Source organism: Megalobrama amblycephala, unplaced genomic scaffold, assembly GCF_018812025.1.
Source record: "Megalobrama amblycephala isolate DHTTF-2021 unplaced genomic scaffold, ASM1881202v1 scaffold199, whole genome shotgun sequence".
Classification (NCBI taxonomy): Eukaryota; Metazoa; Chordata; class Actinopteri; order Cypriniformes; family Xenocyprididae; genus Megalobrama; species Megalobrama amblycephala.
In genome coordinates this window covers 1,088,803-1,104,690 of record NW_025953336.1, presented here as the reverse complement: position 1 = coordinate 1,104,690, position 15,888 = coordinate 1,088,803, and the positions used below count along the sequence as shown (strand labels likewise).

General features: G+C 38.2%; 1 protein-coding gene across 20 annotated transcripts in view; it reads left to right on the top strand.

The window, feature by feature from the left end:
• The window catches only part of LOC125260924 (neurexin-3b), a 494,859-nt gene that overhangs the window by 210,988 nt on the left and 267,983 nt on the right, over window positions 1–15,888 (top strand). For 11 of the 20 annotated variants that reach the window (XR_007183155.1, XR_007183154.1, XM_048179441.1 and 8 more), the window contains 6 exons: window positions 1,208–1,327; window positions 1,438–1,819; window positions 4,667–4,857; window positions 4,956–5,129; window positions 5,619–5,645; window positions 7,306–7,425. Coding sequence is in view for 16 of the 20 variants with exons in the window: in XM_048179441.1 (XP_048035398.1) it covers window positions 1,208–1,327; window positions 1,438–1,819; window positions 4,667–4,857; window positions 4,956–5,129; window positions 5,619–5,645; window positions 7,306–7,425 (1,014 nt within the window). In the remaining 4 variants the exon portion in view is untranslated. The remainder of the gene's footprint in view (window positions 1–1,207; window positions 1,328–1,437; window positions 1,820–4,666; window positions 4,858–4,955; window positions 5,130–5,618; window positions 5,646–7,305; window positions 7,426–15,888) is intronic. The other 9 variants (XR_007183157.1, XR_007183156.1, XM_048179444.1 and 6 more) reach the window with 1 other exon arrangement.

Below are 15,888 nucleotides of genomic sequence, written 5' to 3'. Positions count from 1 at the left end.
TGTAATTTAGATCCATCATACCTGATCGGAACACAAGACTTGGAGCCTGTTTATACAAAGGGATGTATGTTGTTAACATGATAATAATTGAAATATATTTAACACAATTAAATACATTTTACATGATTATATTTATTTAACACAGAGATACCTAATTTATTGAAATAAAAGTAGCAGCACAGGTGTCTGTCTTCAAAACACACACCAAATACGGCTGTGGCTGAAGGGTAAATGTAGACTTTGTATTTGTAGACTTTGACTTTGTATCTCTATAAATGACAGAGAGAGGTAAATTTGTTAAATTAAAGTAATTTGCTGTCTTAGTGTAATTTAATTAGTGTCAAGTGTTACATCACCATCAACCTTAAATGAACTTAAATTAAAAAAAAAAAAAAAAAAAAAAAACCCTTCAGGCCTCTAAACTTCAGGCCATTTAGAGAGTCATCTACTGTATTTAGAGCTTGTTTGAGTCAATTAAAGGTTTTTGTTTGTTAAGCATGTTCTTCAATTAAAACAGAGTGGCTGAAAAGAACATGGTAATTCAGTGCTGATTAACCATTTTAATTCTACAATGCATTTAGAGGGGCAATTTTCCTCATGCGTTGTTGTGTGTTGAAGACTAAAGACTCAATATGAGCAGCCTATGCTAATGGTGCCAATAAATCAGTACAACAATCAGTGCTTTAGACTAATTCTAATCTTTTCTTTATTAGTTAATTTGTATGAGTGCACCCTTAAAAAATTATGTTTGGAGTTGATTACTAGCGTACTAGTATACTTGTTTATATATGCTTCTGTAGAAGCCATATATAGCACATACCGTATAGAGCATATAGCATCACAGATTACTAGCATACTAGTATTACTTAACATTTCTGCAGTATGAATATGATGTTGTACACATACCTCAGCAATACTTTAATTTTGTTTCACGTTTTGGCCTTTTTCTGAGTAACAGCAGTTTAAATAGTTGATTAAATACTAGGAACTGAATTGTTGGCTCTTTCTCAATGTACCACAATTAAAAAATTTTTGTGGTCTATCATCCATATGACAGAAGTTTGACAATGCAAACCAAAAGATTTTTTTTCCCTCACATACGAGTGTGTGACCTTTACACACGGTATGCTTATTAAAATTGTAAGAAGCCAGAAATTTGATTTGCAGTTCTAATGTGTGTAAACTAACTGGCACACATCATTCTCAGGTAAAGGACCAGAGACATTGTATGCTGGCCAGAAAGTGAACGACAATGATTGGCACTCGGTCAGAGTGATGCGCCGTGGTAAAAACCTCAGACTCATGGTGGATGATGATGTGGCAGAAGGTACGAAAGCAGTATAAACTTTACAGACCATAAGCATCTGCCCCCTATATAATGCATTAATCCAACACTTACTAATCACTTTACCAAGACCCTGAACTCTTCTTTCACAGGTCAGATGAATGGTGACCACACTCGGCTGGAGTTCAGTAACATTGAGACCGGAATTCTGACAGAACGGCGCTTTGCCTCTACGGCTCCATCCAACTTCATTGGTCACTTGCAAGGACTGAAATTCAACGGCCTCCTCTACATTGACATGTGCAAGAATGGGGACATCGAATTCTGTGAGCTAAATGCTCGTTTCGGCATGCGTTCCATCGTGGCCGATCCTGTTACCTTCAAGACCAAAGGAAGCTATCTGGGTCTTGCTACGCTCCAGGCATATAGCACCATGCACCTCTTCTTTCAGTTCAAAACCACCTCGGGTGACGGATTCATTCTCTTCAACAGTGGAGATGGGAATGATTTTATTGCAGTGGAGCTTGTCAAAGGGTGAGTGGAAGAAGAGGGTTCAAAGTACAAAATTTCCAGAGTACCCAGTTTTTACTTGCTGTCTATTTTGTTGAGGTTAACAGGTAAGGCTGGGAATCGATCCCATAAAGAATCCATTCTGAGGAGTTGGGAGTAACTCAGGCCGAGGCATGTCCACCGTGACATGGCTAAAAGTGTGTTCATAATCTCAATCTAGATGATCAAACAACTACATAGCCCAGAAGACTTTGAACAGTTAATGTTGAGGAATTTGATTCATCTCAATGATGCAAATCTTTTGAATATGTTCACTGAAAAGATTTGTTCATATTCGTTGGCTGATTAATTAATTGAGTTTTGCTGTAATTTACATCATTACACAAGTAGGTGGAACAGCTAGGAGTGGGTATTTTGTTTCATCTTAGTGAAACAAGACTTTTAAATCTGTCCAACAAACAGATTTGTTCACACCAATAAGTGGCGACCAGTGAGTGAGAGAGTCATAATATTGATGACAAAAAAGATGACCAAAACGCCATAACAGCACTGATTTAAAACACCCAGAACAATTTGTGCCAGGAACTTTTTTTCCCTCTAGACCCGCTGCTGTCTGTGTTTCCATTGCGGTCTAAAGTACCGTGAAGATTAGGCAAATTAGTCCGGTGAGGTAGGACTGCGTGTGACTTTCCAGCTACCGCTGGATTTCATCTTCTGCATATAAGCTTAATAAAGACTGAACCTCATCATCGGTTGATTCAAATTCCATTGTTGATTCGAATAGCAAACAAATCTTACTGCATGCACCACAACAGACTTTTAAAAATGGTGGTTAAAATAAAATGCTGCATGTAGTCAACCAATCTTACTGTTGCGTGAACTCAACCAATCAGCATCTTTAGCACCCAAGTCCCACCCCCAAAAGTTCCTCAAAAGTTCCTCAAATTTGAAAAAGTACTACCTCTCAAGTAGGGACTTTCCAAGGGGGAAATTTTTACCCGGAACTTCATTTAGACCCTGGTCCCTGCAGTCGAAACACACAGAGTCCCTAGTTCCTGGGAAAAGTTCCTGCAGTGGAAATGCAGCTATGGATTTAAAAAACAATTGATCAACATGACTCTTGTGTCTTTGAAACAACAGTTAAAGGTGATAGAGAGGATTTTTTCGTCGACTGAGAATCCAAAGACTGTTACTGAGTTTTTGAAATGAGCACATGCGTAAGAACAACCCCCCTCCTTCACAATACATTTCAAAGGAACGCCTCCCAAAACTCGTTAACACTCGTATTGGAACACGAGTGTTTACCACCTGCATTCGCTGTGTCGTGTTTTTTGGATTCATTATGTCGGACTCACTGCAGGTAACTCATAATCTGCAGTTGTTACTCCTGTCTCCTGACAAAAACATTGCATGCGGCGCCTGTAGAGTGTGGAAAGTTACTGGAGAGCGCAGCCGCGCCTCGTCTCTCAAAAGGAACGCCACGGCAGTGATTGACAAGCCAGAGGGCCAATCCGTGCACGTCTCTCACAAGGAACGTCACGGCAGTGATTGACAAGCCCGAGGGCCAATCGTTTACGCGATGATCGCATAAACGATTGGCTGATGTTTTTAAGGCCCTACCTCGTCGTATATTAATATTTTACAGTGCACCTAATAAATAGTCTTTTATCAGTTAGTAAAGACAGTTTCAAGTAATATTGCAAAAATGTATAAAACAAAACATCCTCTTTAGCACCTTTAAGTGAACACAAGATCACCATGCAAATGTTATATTACAGAGGATTTCACCTTATCTTCCAGAGGGTTCTCAGACTTGTAATATAATATGTCAAAAAATCCTAAAATTGACATTAAAACTGATGAAAAATAACTGAAAACAGAATCGATTCCAAAAAGTTTGAAATCAGCCAACCCCATTAAGATGTACTTTCAGCATAAATACTACTAGAAACAGAGGTCTCAAAATGATATTTATCTATTACTGTTACCACATAGGTTATAATGTTATCCTTAAAATGTAATCATTAGACCAAGTTGTAATGCGGAAAGAATCATCAAAAAGTAAAATTTACCTACATAATCTACATAAAATTAAATTGTCTTAGTTTGTTATCTCTCCTAATTTTCACGATTCAGCAGCAAACATTCTGAAGAAAAATAACTTTGATTTGTTTTGATAATCCTTCATCAAAATGTACTCAATTTTTATGCTAACTTTTTTTTTGTTGATATAAACAGGACTGTGCAGCATAAGAAAATAATGTTGACCCAATAAAATCAAGCCCACTTTGTTTAATCAAATCAAGGTTGGATAAAATCGATTGCCACCCTCCATTATTTCCTGCTAAATATTTCACTTTGTTGTCTTCAGTGTAAGACGCTGTATAAGGCTGACACAATTCTTCCACAACAGACCATTTACCTATAGTAAATATTCTGTTATTAGCACTGCATGCTTAGTATAAAATAAAGTTATATAATAATAATAATAATAATAATAATAATAATAATAATACAACCAAATACTTGCTAGATAGGAGCACATTGGTGAATGTAGAATGGTAAGCCTTTTCAATCCAAATGCTTGATCCACGTCATCTGTGACCTATCCTCTAGCTGAACATAAACCCTCTTCCTCTTTAAAACAAGTGTCCACTCTCATGGTCATCTAATAGAGAGTCTCTCAGTTGATCATCTGAGTTTGCTTCAGTGTGTACTTGGGCTGAGTGTTCTTCAGTGAAGTGCACTTGGATGGATTTGGGACATGGAGCTCAGTGTTTATGTTTGTGTGTGTGTGTGTGTGTGTGTGTGTGTGTGTGTGTGTGTGTGTGTGTGTGTGTGTGTGTGTGTGTGTATGTGTGTGTTTGTCAGGTATATCCACTATGTGTTTGACTTGGGAAATGGGCCGAGTCTTCTGAAGGGGAACAGCGACAGTCCTCTTAACGACAACCAGTGGCACAATGTGGTGATCACTCGAGATGCCAGCAACACACACACGTTAAAGGTGGATGCCAAGTCTGTCAGCCAGGTGGTCAACGGAGCAAAAAATCTGGACCTGAAAGGTCAGCCACACAGATTCGCTTGACATTTTTGATTGTACATTTGACATTTTATATATATCAAAACATGGATTAGCATTATATTGTTTCACTCTTTACAGGTGATCTGTTTGTGGCTGGTTTGGGGCCCAACATGTACCAGAACCTGCCAAAGCTGGTGGTGTCTCGTGAGGGTTTCCAGGGCTGTTTAGCTTCCATGGATCTCAACGGCCGTCTGCCTGACCTCATCAATGATGCTTTGTTTCGCAGCGGGCAGATCGAACGTGGTTGCGAAGGTATATGTGATTCATCACACCTCAGCGTCTACCAATCCCTGACACATTGCAGTTTAAACCATTAAATTCATACCTGATTTAACCACTACACCTGTTATTTTTGTCTTTCTAAATCTTTATATTTTAATTATATTTTAATCAGAAATTTGCAATGTATTGATTGTTTTATTGAACTTCTGTTGTTTTGCTGAGATGCTGAGAGCCTCTGTAACCACTAGATGGCGCCTTAACCAAAGGCCTGTTAACAGCATTTACCAGTAATGTATGATGTAGATCCAGAATCTTTTTATTAAAGACTCGAAAGAGGGACTTTTGTTTAACAGTAGAATAAAATTTAATGATCATCATTATCCTTGCCTTACTAAAATTATCACCCATGTTACTCTCTCATTATCCTTCACACATTTGTCCTCTCTCTTGGCTGACCTTGCTCCACTAACTAACCCTTTTTTAATGTCCAATTCTTTCTGAAATTTCCTGCTAACAAAGTTGGTTTCACCAAAGCTGACCTGCAAGGTAGAGGGTTTGACCTTTTCACCTCATTCACATACACCTGGCTGAAAGTTGCACTGAGCTTAAACATTAATATTTCTCCACAAAACAAATACTAAAATATCGGAACATTATCGATCTATCTATAGATCGCATTAAAATTCTAAAATGTTGTAGCATTTTATACATTTATTTTGTCACTGACCCATTCAGTAGCTGAGGTGAACTAAGAATAAATCCAAACCCTATAAATATCCTCCTTAAAAGAACATTCCAGCTCAAAGCTTCCCACTGAAGGCACATCAAACTCGAGACATTGTCTAGTGTCTTGCTGTTCTACAGCAATTGGCCACAATTCTCTCCCTTACTGAAGCATTTTAATGGATGTTTTGGCAATTACTCATTTATATTGTGTTGAGAGCATCCAAGAGTGGTTCAGTAGGGGAATCATTAGAGGCGGAAACCAGCAAGAGAAAAGAAAGAATTCCTCCTTTGCTTCCTCGACTCAATAAAAGCACTTTCAGCCGGAGATTTGCATACGTCCGCACTCAGGGCTTTGCTCTTGTTTTGAATGCATGTCTTTCTGTTTGGTTTCTTTTGTTGGTGATCTGAGCTGCTGGAATTGACATGTCAATATGGTTTGATTAAATCTGGATAGAGTATAAACAAAATTGTTTACATTCCCCCTGTAATTGTCTATAATGGAGTGTGGAATGTGAACACATTTTGGGGAGTGAACTGTGCATAGATGGTCTATTCACATTGCATAACACTTTTTATTTTTTAGCTGTTTTTTCAGCATTACTGTTTTTGTGTCTTTAAATTGATTTTGTATGGATTTGTCTGTTTGATATGAGATATATCAGAGATATTCTTCACTGCTAAAAAACATTTTCTTAATCAGTTTTTTTTTTTTTTTTCAAACTTGAAACATAACTTCTTTCGACTTATGGCTTTGAGTAAGTTGTATTTCTAGGTTGCTCTGGTACATGTATCATGTTGTATTTTAATGGGGGGAAAAAGATATTTTGCAAAAACTATTTCCATTTCACCATATTTCTGTCATGGTGGGATCAGGCAAGAAAATGAGGCAAGGCGAATCTGATTGCAGATAGGGGCTGTATGTCAGGAGTGGGTAGAAGCCATGCTGCTCTGCAAAACAATAGTAATAACAAACGCCAGTGCCTTATTGAAAGTAATTATACCACACACTGTATTACATACATTCCTAACCCTAGTTAATTATTATTACTCAGTACTTAAATGTATAATTACACTGTAACACCTTAGTATAAAGTGTAACTGATTTACTGTATCTTAGCAATAAATAGATAAATAAAATATTTGCCAATGATGCAAGAAAAAAGTGCAAATACCTCTGCTGCCTAAATAAATTTATCTGGCTTTGGGGGAATTTAAATATTTTTAATCGAGAAACAAGACCAACATACTGATTTTTTTTTTTTTTTTTTTTTTTTTGCTTGTCTGAATGTTTCACTACTACTACAGTGTCATTCAGTATTCAGGACGAATATGATAGCATTAATTTGTTTACCCATCATTGATGCTGACCCGTGAATGACCTTGCATGCATGCTGGTTTTGCTGTGCTGCCTGTGACAGAGATGCCTGTTGAAATCTGTCATTGCTATTGACTCACGCTGTTCCTGTCTCCTCCATGTCAGGGCCCAGCACTACATGCCAGGAGGATTCATGCGCCAACATGGGCGTGTGCATCCAGCAGTGGGAAAACTTCACCTGCGACTGCTCTATGACCTCTTACTCTGGCACCCAGTGCAACGATCGTGAGTGACCTGATTACACTTTTCTTTTGCTGATTGGAACATCGAATGCATTTTGGATATTGCTTTGTCTTTAAGTTAATTGGATTCGGTGGTAGAGGGATGCTTTGAACAAGTTTGGTTATTGGTTGTCAGAAATATCTGATTTTCACGACACGACTTTTGCGGGCAGAAAAATTCACAATAACAATATTACCACAGTATCTGTAGCAATTTTGAATAATCATTTTAACTTCTTTTATTTTATTTATTTATTTTTATTTTTTACATTGAGTTCTGATTGGTTATCGTTAAGACAGCATGCTGTCCAGACTGGAGAACTAAAGTAAAACTATGGCTTTGAATGTGCACAGTGATGTCTAGAATTACTTTGATAATGAAAACAGTTAAAGGTTCAGTAAGCGATTTCAGAGAAATGCTGTTGAAAGTGGATTGGACCAAGCACAACACTTGTAGCCAATCAGCAGTAGTGGGCGTAAACACTCATGATGGGGGAGGAGAGAGAGTGAGCAAGAGGGAGATTTGAAGAAAGACTGTAGAAAGAGAGGTGACTGAGAGACCTTAAAAAAGAGAAAGGGTAATTAGAATATCACTGAAAAAAAAAGGGCTACTATGATCAGGCAAGAGCTTTAGGATCTGCGTTAATATTAGAAAAGCTTTCCAGTGCTGGAGAGACCTAAGCGGGAAGGCCTGAAAATGGAAGCAGAGTTTATGTTGTTTCTGCTCCATACATGAGTAACAATGGCTTTGCTATGTTTCACAGAACCAAGATATGCTGTTGTTTTAATATTAGCTATAGTAACAGGACAGTTTTGAGTATCATTGTTTAATTGGAGCTGGTGTGCTGCTGCTTGTATATACTCTTGTGCACTTTTTTTTTTCTTTTTTCTTCCTTGTCAGTCATTCATCACCTTAGCTTTATTTTTCATGAAGCTTTATTTTGCTTTTATTTTATTTTTATATTATGATAAAGAGACATCCACTCTTGCATTGCGTGTTTGTGCATTTTGGTGGTGAAGCAATGAAGGGAGGGGTGTGTTTGTTTGGGTTGATTTCAAATATCAATGTTTCTCAGAAAGTGCAAGTGCACCTTTAAGTGCAGTTTTGTAGCGCCAAACTCTCACATACCTGTACATAACATTATAATGAGAACACTATTGTAATAACTTGTTCTTTGTGCTTTAGTTTAGCTATGGGAGGAACACATTCTTGACAGGAATTAAACATTCTGACTAGCACGGTCACGTTGACTTTTTTGCGTGCTTTTGTGCAGATGCTTATGTTATTGTGTTTTATCCCAAAATTCTGTAGGTTCAGTCCTTTTTAGTGTTGCTAAATGTCTAATGAACCACTTAATGAGATTTAAACAAGTAGGATCAGTTACTGTCTGTACATCCTTTGTAGTTCCTGGAACAACACTTGGAACATGCAACCAATTATCGCCCTCTATTTTTAAGGGGGTGTGGTTACGGTAAGGGCTGTGACTGGCTAATATAAATATTGCCCTAGGAACAACAATGATGCTGGTTCAGGAAAATGTCCTACTTTTGTAAAAGTGGTTTTGGGTAAGTGAAGGATAGTAGAATGACAGTGAGGAATGTGTGGTGCATCTATTCAGTCAGCAGACAGATTAATAGGCTGTGAGCAGTTGTAATGAGGTGCAGTAAATGTTCAAATGTCAAATTAGCCCAACAGCCTCTCAAACATGGCAAAACATACATAGAAATCCTTCTCCTCTAACTCTGGCTCCCTTTTTTATTTCTTCCTCTCTTTCTCCATTAATGAAGAATAAGCTGGCGTCTGTTTCTTTAATGATGTCTTCCATGTTTAACCTCCGGCAGTTATACGCCGTTTCATCACTCTGACATTTCTAATCATAGAGGCAAATTCAATTTCACCCCTCAAATGGGCTCTTGAGCTTGCAAGACAATTCTATGTAGGGTCACGGCAGTTACAGTGAGTGCCACAGCCTTTTAGGCTCATAATGTTAAAGACACAATCATTCATAAGTGAAAAGTGTGTATTCTTGGAAAAACACATTAATAAGAAATTAAATATATACTTTCTTGCCAGGTGGCAATTGCTGTTTTTAGAGTGTATTTGTATGTGCATATCTATTGTATCCATAATTAAGCTTGGCTAATTCGTCTTTTAATTATCCATACTTAATGAAGCATAATCAAGCTCCTTTGTTCTGGAACAATGAAGAATTATTTTTTGGTGAAATTCTGCACTTCAAAAAAATCTTTGTTTTTGTTTCCTCACTAATTCTCACCTTATTTATTTATTTTTAAAAGAAAAAAAAAATGCCAGTGCAATAAAAAAAAATCTTATTTTTAGATGTATTTTTTACTGGAAAACAAGACAAAAAATATTGATTTGGAAAAAAAGATTTTTCTATGTGGCTCCATTCAGAATTTAATACTAGGATACTACTTTCTGAATACTGAACAATGTACACTGTATACTGCATACTATTTTACATACACTTATTCCACAATTAACATTTTATGCTAAATTAATTCAAATTTGTGTAAAAAAATTCACTTAAATTCCAGACTTTTCCCAAATCTAGACAAGAGTAATGGGTAAACAGAGAGAGGAAAAAAAAAAAAAAAAAAAAAAAAACCTCAGCTGTAATTGTTATTGGTTCATTTGTCACACCGGCGATAGAAGAGTGCATTGCATTGAGAGTCTGTGCAGTGTGCTTTTTAGAATTGTGCATTGTGGCAAATGTAGCAGATCATCTGTATTTTATGCATACAGTATACTGTACCCACTTTACATAATTTAAATATCATAAGTTGGTATAGCTGTATGTTGTATGCTATTCCAAACATATCATATAGATGGCAGCAATGCGCCTGTCAAGCTGACACCAGCGTGCAGTGCAGGATCAAACTGGAACACAATCCCCAGAGCATGCAATCAGTTCTGCTTGTATTTTCATCACTGTCTTCATCTTTTGCCAAACACATGTTCACAGACACATGCACAAACACATGCACACACTCACACACACACCACACGTCAAAAGCTCCTCCTCTCTCTTCTGACATAAACAGTCCAAATTGTAAGTGGGCATGATGTCTTTACTCTGTTTGACATCCAGAAAAACAATGTCACACCATAGCACCGCCAATGACTGGCACGCTCCACAGCAGAACAGGGGCCAGCGATGTTTGTGGCCAGAGAAAGCGCAACCCTGCGTGAGGGTGATTCTAATTAGCGGGTGTAGTTGCCCTGTGTGCTTCTGGGAGAAAGAGCACATGGAGCAGCCTTTAATAACTCAAATCTGACTCAGTCCAACAGACAGACAGCCTAAATTAATCAGGTAGACAGACAGGCAGTGAGAGTGAGAGAGAGCGAAAATTAGAACATTGTGTGTATGGTTAAAAATGGTGGATACGGTCTGTAACCTAGATTTCAGCTGCAGGTTTTAAAGCATTTTGTTGAGAAGCTTTTTTTTTTTTTTCTTTCTTTCTTTTTCCGTGTTCATAAATCCTTCTATTGTGTTACGCTGAAGTCGGAGAGAATAGAAGGTGAATACGGCAGCGTATTCATCACGCTAGCCAAGCAACACAACAGAACGCTCAGCTAAGCTCAGGCAGACATCTCAGCCTCCAGGGCACCATCTTCAGCCAACTCAACACCTATATATGAAGACCACAATATTCCTGCAACACCCTGCATAGCATTTCGCAAACAAAAGTTTATGCTTAGCCACAGTGCGCGTGCTAATAAGCTAAATTTGCTAACAGTGTGTTTCATTCCAAAAGAAATATTAGATTCATTGTTTTGTTCTACAGTGAACTCCTCCCCCTTCCAGCTTTATCATTATCCCAGCTTTTAATTTATCCCAAGGACGTTTGAGCTATAGGCTCAATCCAGAACACTGACCGAGGCAATTACTCAACTTGCGTAATTGAATTAGCACATTCTATCCGCTATTTGCCTGTCTCCTCTCGCAGAGGTCGCAGTTTATTGTTTATGGGTAGTTTCAGAGGCATTCTGCATACACACACTCACATACACAACAAATCATAGAAATATAGGGAGAGTGAATCAGTCGGCATTGTAATCGTTCAGAGCAATTTGCAATGAATCTCATTGTCAGGCTGTAATCCTGCTGACAGTCCAAATGTACTTGATCGATTTCCTTCGAAAAATACTGTTTGCTTTAGTGCTTGTTATTACACAAAATCAAATTCTACAATAATAAACACTCAGTTTAAGAAAAAAAAAAAAAATTCCTCAAACGTATGTTCACATGTTTTATCTCTATATTAACAAATTTGAAATAAAATGGGAACCCTCCTAACAGCTACTGTATAAACACAGTTCTATCCATAAACCACATTTCAGGGTTATTATACTAAAATTACATTTAATTGTAGAAATAATACTACTATTATTACAGTTTGTAATAATAATCAGCAAAAATATTTTTTTTATACTCCTCAGGCACTCATCATAGAGCGGGAGATCTGGTTAAGTGGAATGCTAACAACACTGGATATAAAAGGGATACTCCTCAAAAAAATAAAAAATAAAAAATCGAATCATTCATCCTAAAGCAAGTCCTGATGTATATCACTTTATTTCTTCAGTGGAACATTTTTTTGAAAAATAATCTATCTCTGTGAGTCCATAAAATGCAAGTGGATGGAACTCTCAAAGTTGATGCTTCAAAATCCATGCAAAATGAACATCACGGTAATCCATACGACCCTAGTTGATGAATCAATGTGTTCTGATGTGAAACAGTTGGTCAAAAGCGATGGTTTATAGTTTAAAAGGGCCATCTGATTCATTTGTGATCATGAAACAACAATGGAAGCTCACCTGTGCACTTCCGTTGGCACTCCACGATTGGAACTCTTCATTATAAATTGGGGTCTAGTACATTCAGATGTGAAACCAATAGGAAGGGGAGTGTCTCGCCATTTGGGGTCCATGGAAGTCTAGGGCTCGGGGGCCCGGTCGGTAATCTTGCCCTGCCAGCAAGCTTTAATAATGTGATGTATTTCATTTGTAGATGCTGTGATGGTTTGAGCTATGCTCCCCAGACTCATTTAAGTTTAGACTCAGCATCTGCTGTTGCGCTAAGGTGTGATGGAGATGTCCAACACCTCATTATTCACGATTGAGCTGTGGTTGAGAAACGCCCCTGAAAGAGCTACCCAAGGCCCTCTCTCTCTTCTGCGTCTCAAGCGAAATAAGGGCAACACATTTTTATGGCTGGACATTTATAACCCTCAGCATATGTACCTGAGAGTCCCTCCTCTCCTTCCAGCACATGAATAATGCATTAGGTTCCTACATAAAACATGCCGGTGGAATGCGGGTGAAGGCAAACAGGTGTTCATGTGCCCCTGTTCTCTGGGATCCTGTTCTGGTTCAGTGTCAGTCACAGATGGGAAGGAAACCATGCCAGCTTGCTTCAGTCAAGAGATTTTGCTTTTCTATGGCTATGTTTCTGGAAGAGATCCTCCTCACCACATCGTCATGGAAAAGAGGGCCTCATCTTGCCACAAGGAAATGCAATATTATATCTGAGAGGCACTGCTTTCATGGTGCAGGCAGAAGCTCTTGTGCTTTGATGCTAAATGACAGATAGCGTAGCACTTTGCGGCGAGTGAGGCTTCTTGTTGGGGCTCTAGGGAGAGCAGCGTTACCCCATCAAACAGATGCTATTACACCCACGCGCAAGCTTGCGAGGACGTAGATGTCTCTATTAAAACTAAATGTTTCAGACGTGATGTGTAACAAAGTGCAGACTCACCGTTGATCACTGGAGGAAAGGAATGTTCTTCCCTCTAATGCCGTTGTTCATTTTCTAGTGCCATGATATGGAAAGGATTGTAGGAATAATTCAGCCAAAAATGAACATTCTTTCATTATTTACTCAGTCATGTCATTGAAACCCAGATGCCTTTTATTTATTCACTGAAACACAAAAGTAGAAAATTTTAAAGAATCTTCTCAGACCCCTTTAACATTCAAAATTCATAGTGAACGCATCTGTAAAGAGGACAAAAATACCATACACTGCAAAAAATTATTTGCAAAATTCTTGCAAAAAGACATTATTATTTTTTTCCCCTTGCTCAAAGCTACTGCATGGATTCAGAAGATTTTTAATTCAGCACGCAAGTTGTATGTGCTACTTTTATAATAATTGTTCGGCGTTGTCAGATTTGTGCATCAGTATGTTCGTATGGAAAGATTTTTTTTTTTAAGTTATACTTCTACTGAAAAAAAATAATAAATAACAGATGGGTTTGTAACAACATGGAGGTGAGTAAATAATGACATAATTGTTAGTTTTGTGGATTCTCGAGATGAAGTTCTAGAGGGCTTTAACATTACAGCTCTCGTGGAAGAATGGGAGAGTTCAGAGCACTGCTGATATTCCTGTTTGAAGATTATTTTCTTCATACCGGAAGCCTGACCTCAGCGTTACCTACATTTAGAACAGAGATAACGCTTACAGACGCTCACCTCTAAACCAGCAGACTCAGTGAATGAGACATTTGTGGCTGTGTGTAGAGATAAGAGCAGCTCTGCTGCTGAAAGTCTGCAGAGGCTTGAGAAGAAGGAAAATGATTGAATCAGTCACATTACGAAAATGTAAGAGCGGCGAACATCCATCTGCACTCTACAGCCTCATGACCTTGAAGCAATGAGGAGGTTATTGGTTCTGGTGTTTACAGACAAAAATACTGGCATCCATTAACACAGTTCCTGCATTCCATGGTTCTGCAGAATTTAGTATCGAAGAACTATCTTCCTTTCACTGAGTGTACATTTGAATTGATTTGTGCATGTTGAATTTGAATTGGAGTGACAGGAAATGGAATACTGATTTGCAGTTCAAAAACATTCAACAGAGTCACACAACAAAGAAATTCCATTATTCCAAAACAAGTTTTACGACAAACCATCTATAATTATCATTAGTTTTGATTAGGGCTGGAACGATGCATCAACTTAATCTATACATTTTTAGGGATATGTCACGATTTTCGAATATTCGATTAGTTGATTTAATTAGAAAATCGAATAGATTGTGCGATTATCGTCTTTAACCCTTTCACACGTAAGTTTTAAATATTCTGGCTGACCCCCCCAGCGTGAGTTTTTTGAAGCGACCGTTATTTAGAACGTATCACTTTATGGTTTCCATGGTGACGCGTCATTGCTTTTTATGTGACACACCGCAGCACTGTATGAATGATAATCTGCTTTCATTTAATTTTTCCTTTATTCAAAATATTCATAAATTTGTTGACTATAGCATGAAATATCTAATATTCCGATTGACAAATATGTGCAAGTGGATGTGTTTTGCAGTTTAAACACCTTTATAACGATCATGTTAGTTGAGCCATATGCGTGATGGGCGCCGCCATGTTAGTTTGCGCCGCACAGAGAATCGGATCTGTTGGATTTACAACCCGTGAATTTATCCACTTCTCCCGAAATACATGAAAGTAAGTGAGTCGGTGAACTGGGGAAGAATAGAGTAAGCTTTAAAGTTACTTTCACAATGTGTATCTGATATGAATAAAACGTGTTGTCTAATTATAATGGAAAGGGTTGTTATTTCCGCTTCTATAGACATCATTGTGTATTTTACAAACTCTAAATATATTGTTTTGTTAGTACTCGTGTGTATTTAAATGTCTGAAACCTACAATAAACATTATTTGGTTGAAAACACTGCATATATGTAATATATGAAAAGCGCTGCGCGCGTCCGTCTCTGGTTTAGCGCCAGCCAAAGCGCGCACGCACATTTGAATTTGGCAGTTGATCACGCGATGCACTGAACGTTCTAATCACACCGGTGTGATCGTACGCTCCTGGGGCCAGACAAGACTGATCACACCGGTGTGATCGTACGTGTTAAAGGGTTAAAAAAAATCCCCCGTTTTCGGTGCTGATACGGTGGTGAGATGTTCATGTAACCAGGGGGTGGTGCACGCTGCCAATAACGCACCTAAAAGCTGTCAATCAACTCTCAGACAACAGAAGGACACATTGACTCACACGCACACTGTAGACTTGTGTGGCATATAACAGACATTAAAATTAATGTTCACATAAGTGCCGTCATTAAGGCTTTTCACAATATGTTATAACGCATTTAGGCAGCCTAAAATCATTATGGCTTGAGATAGGCTTGCTGCGATAGTCTGTGTTCCCAGTATTCAGCCACAACACCGGTATCATCACTTGCCCACCACGGCACCACCCCCACTTGCCCACCGGCACCATCGTTTTTATTTTTTATAGTAATAAAAATAATTTATTTCAGTTAGAGAACAGACACTACAGTTGAAAACTAAATGTGTCTACTCAATTTAGCGTGAGCCGAAGGAGAGTCGCAGCACAGAGCAGCAGCAGGAGTCAGATTTCACTTCACTGCACCTATTTCACCTCACTCTTGACTGACAAGAC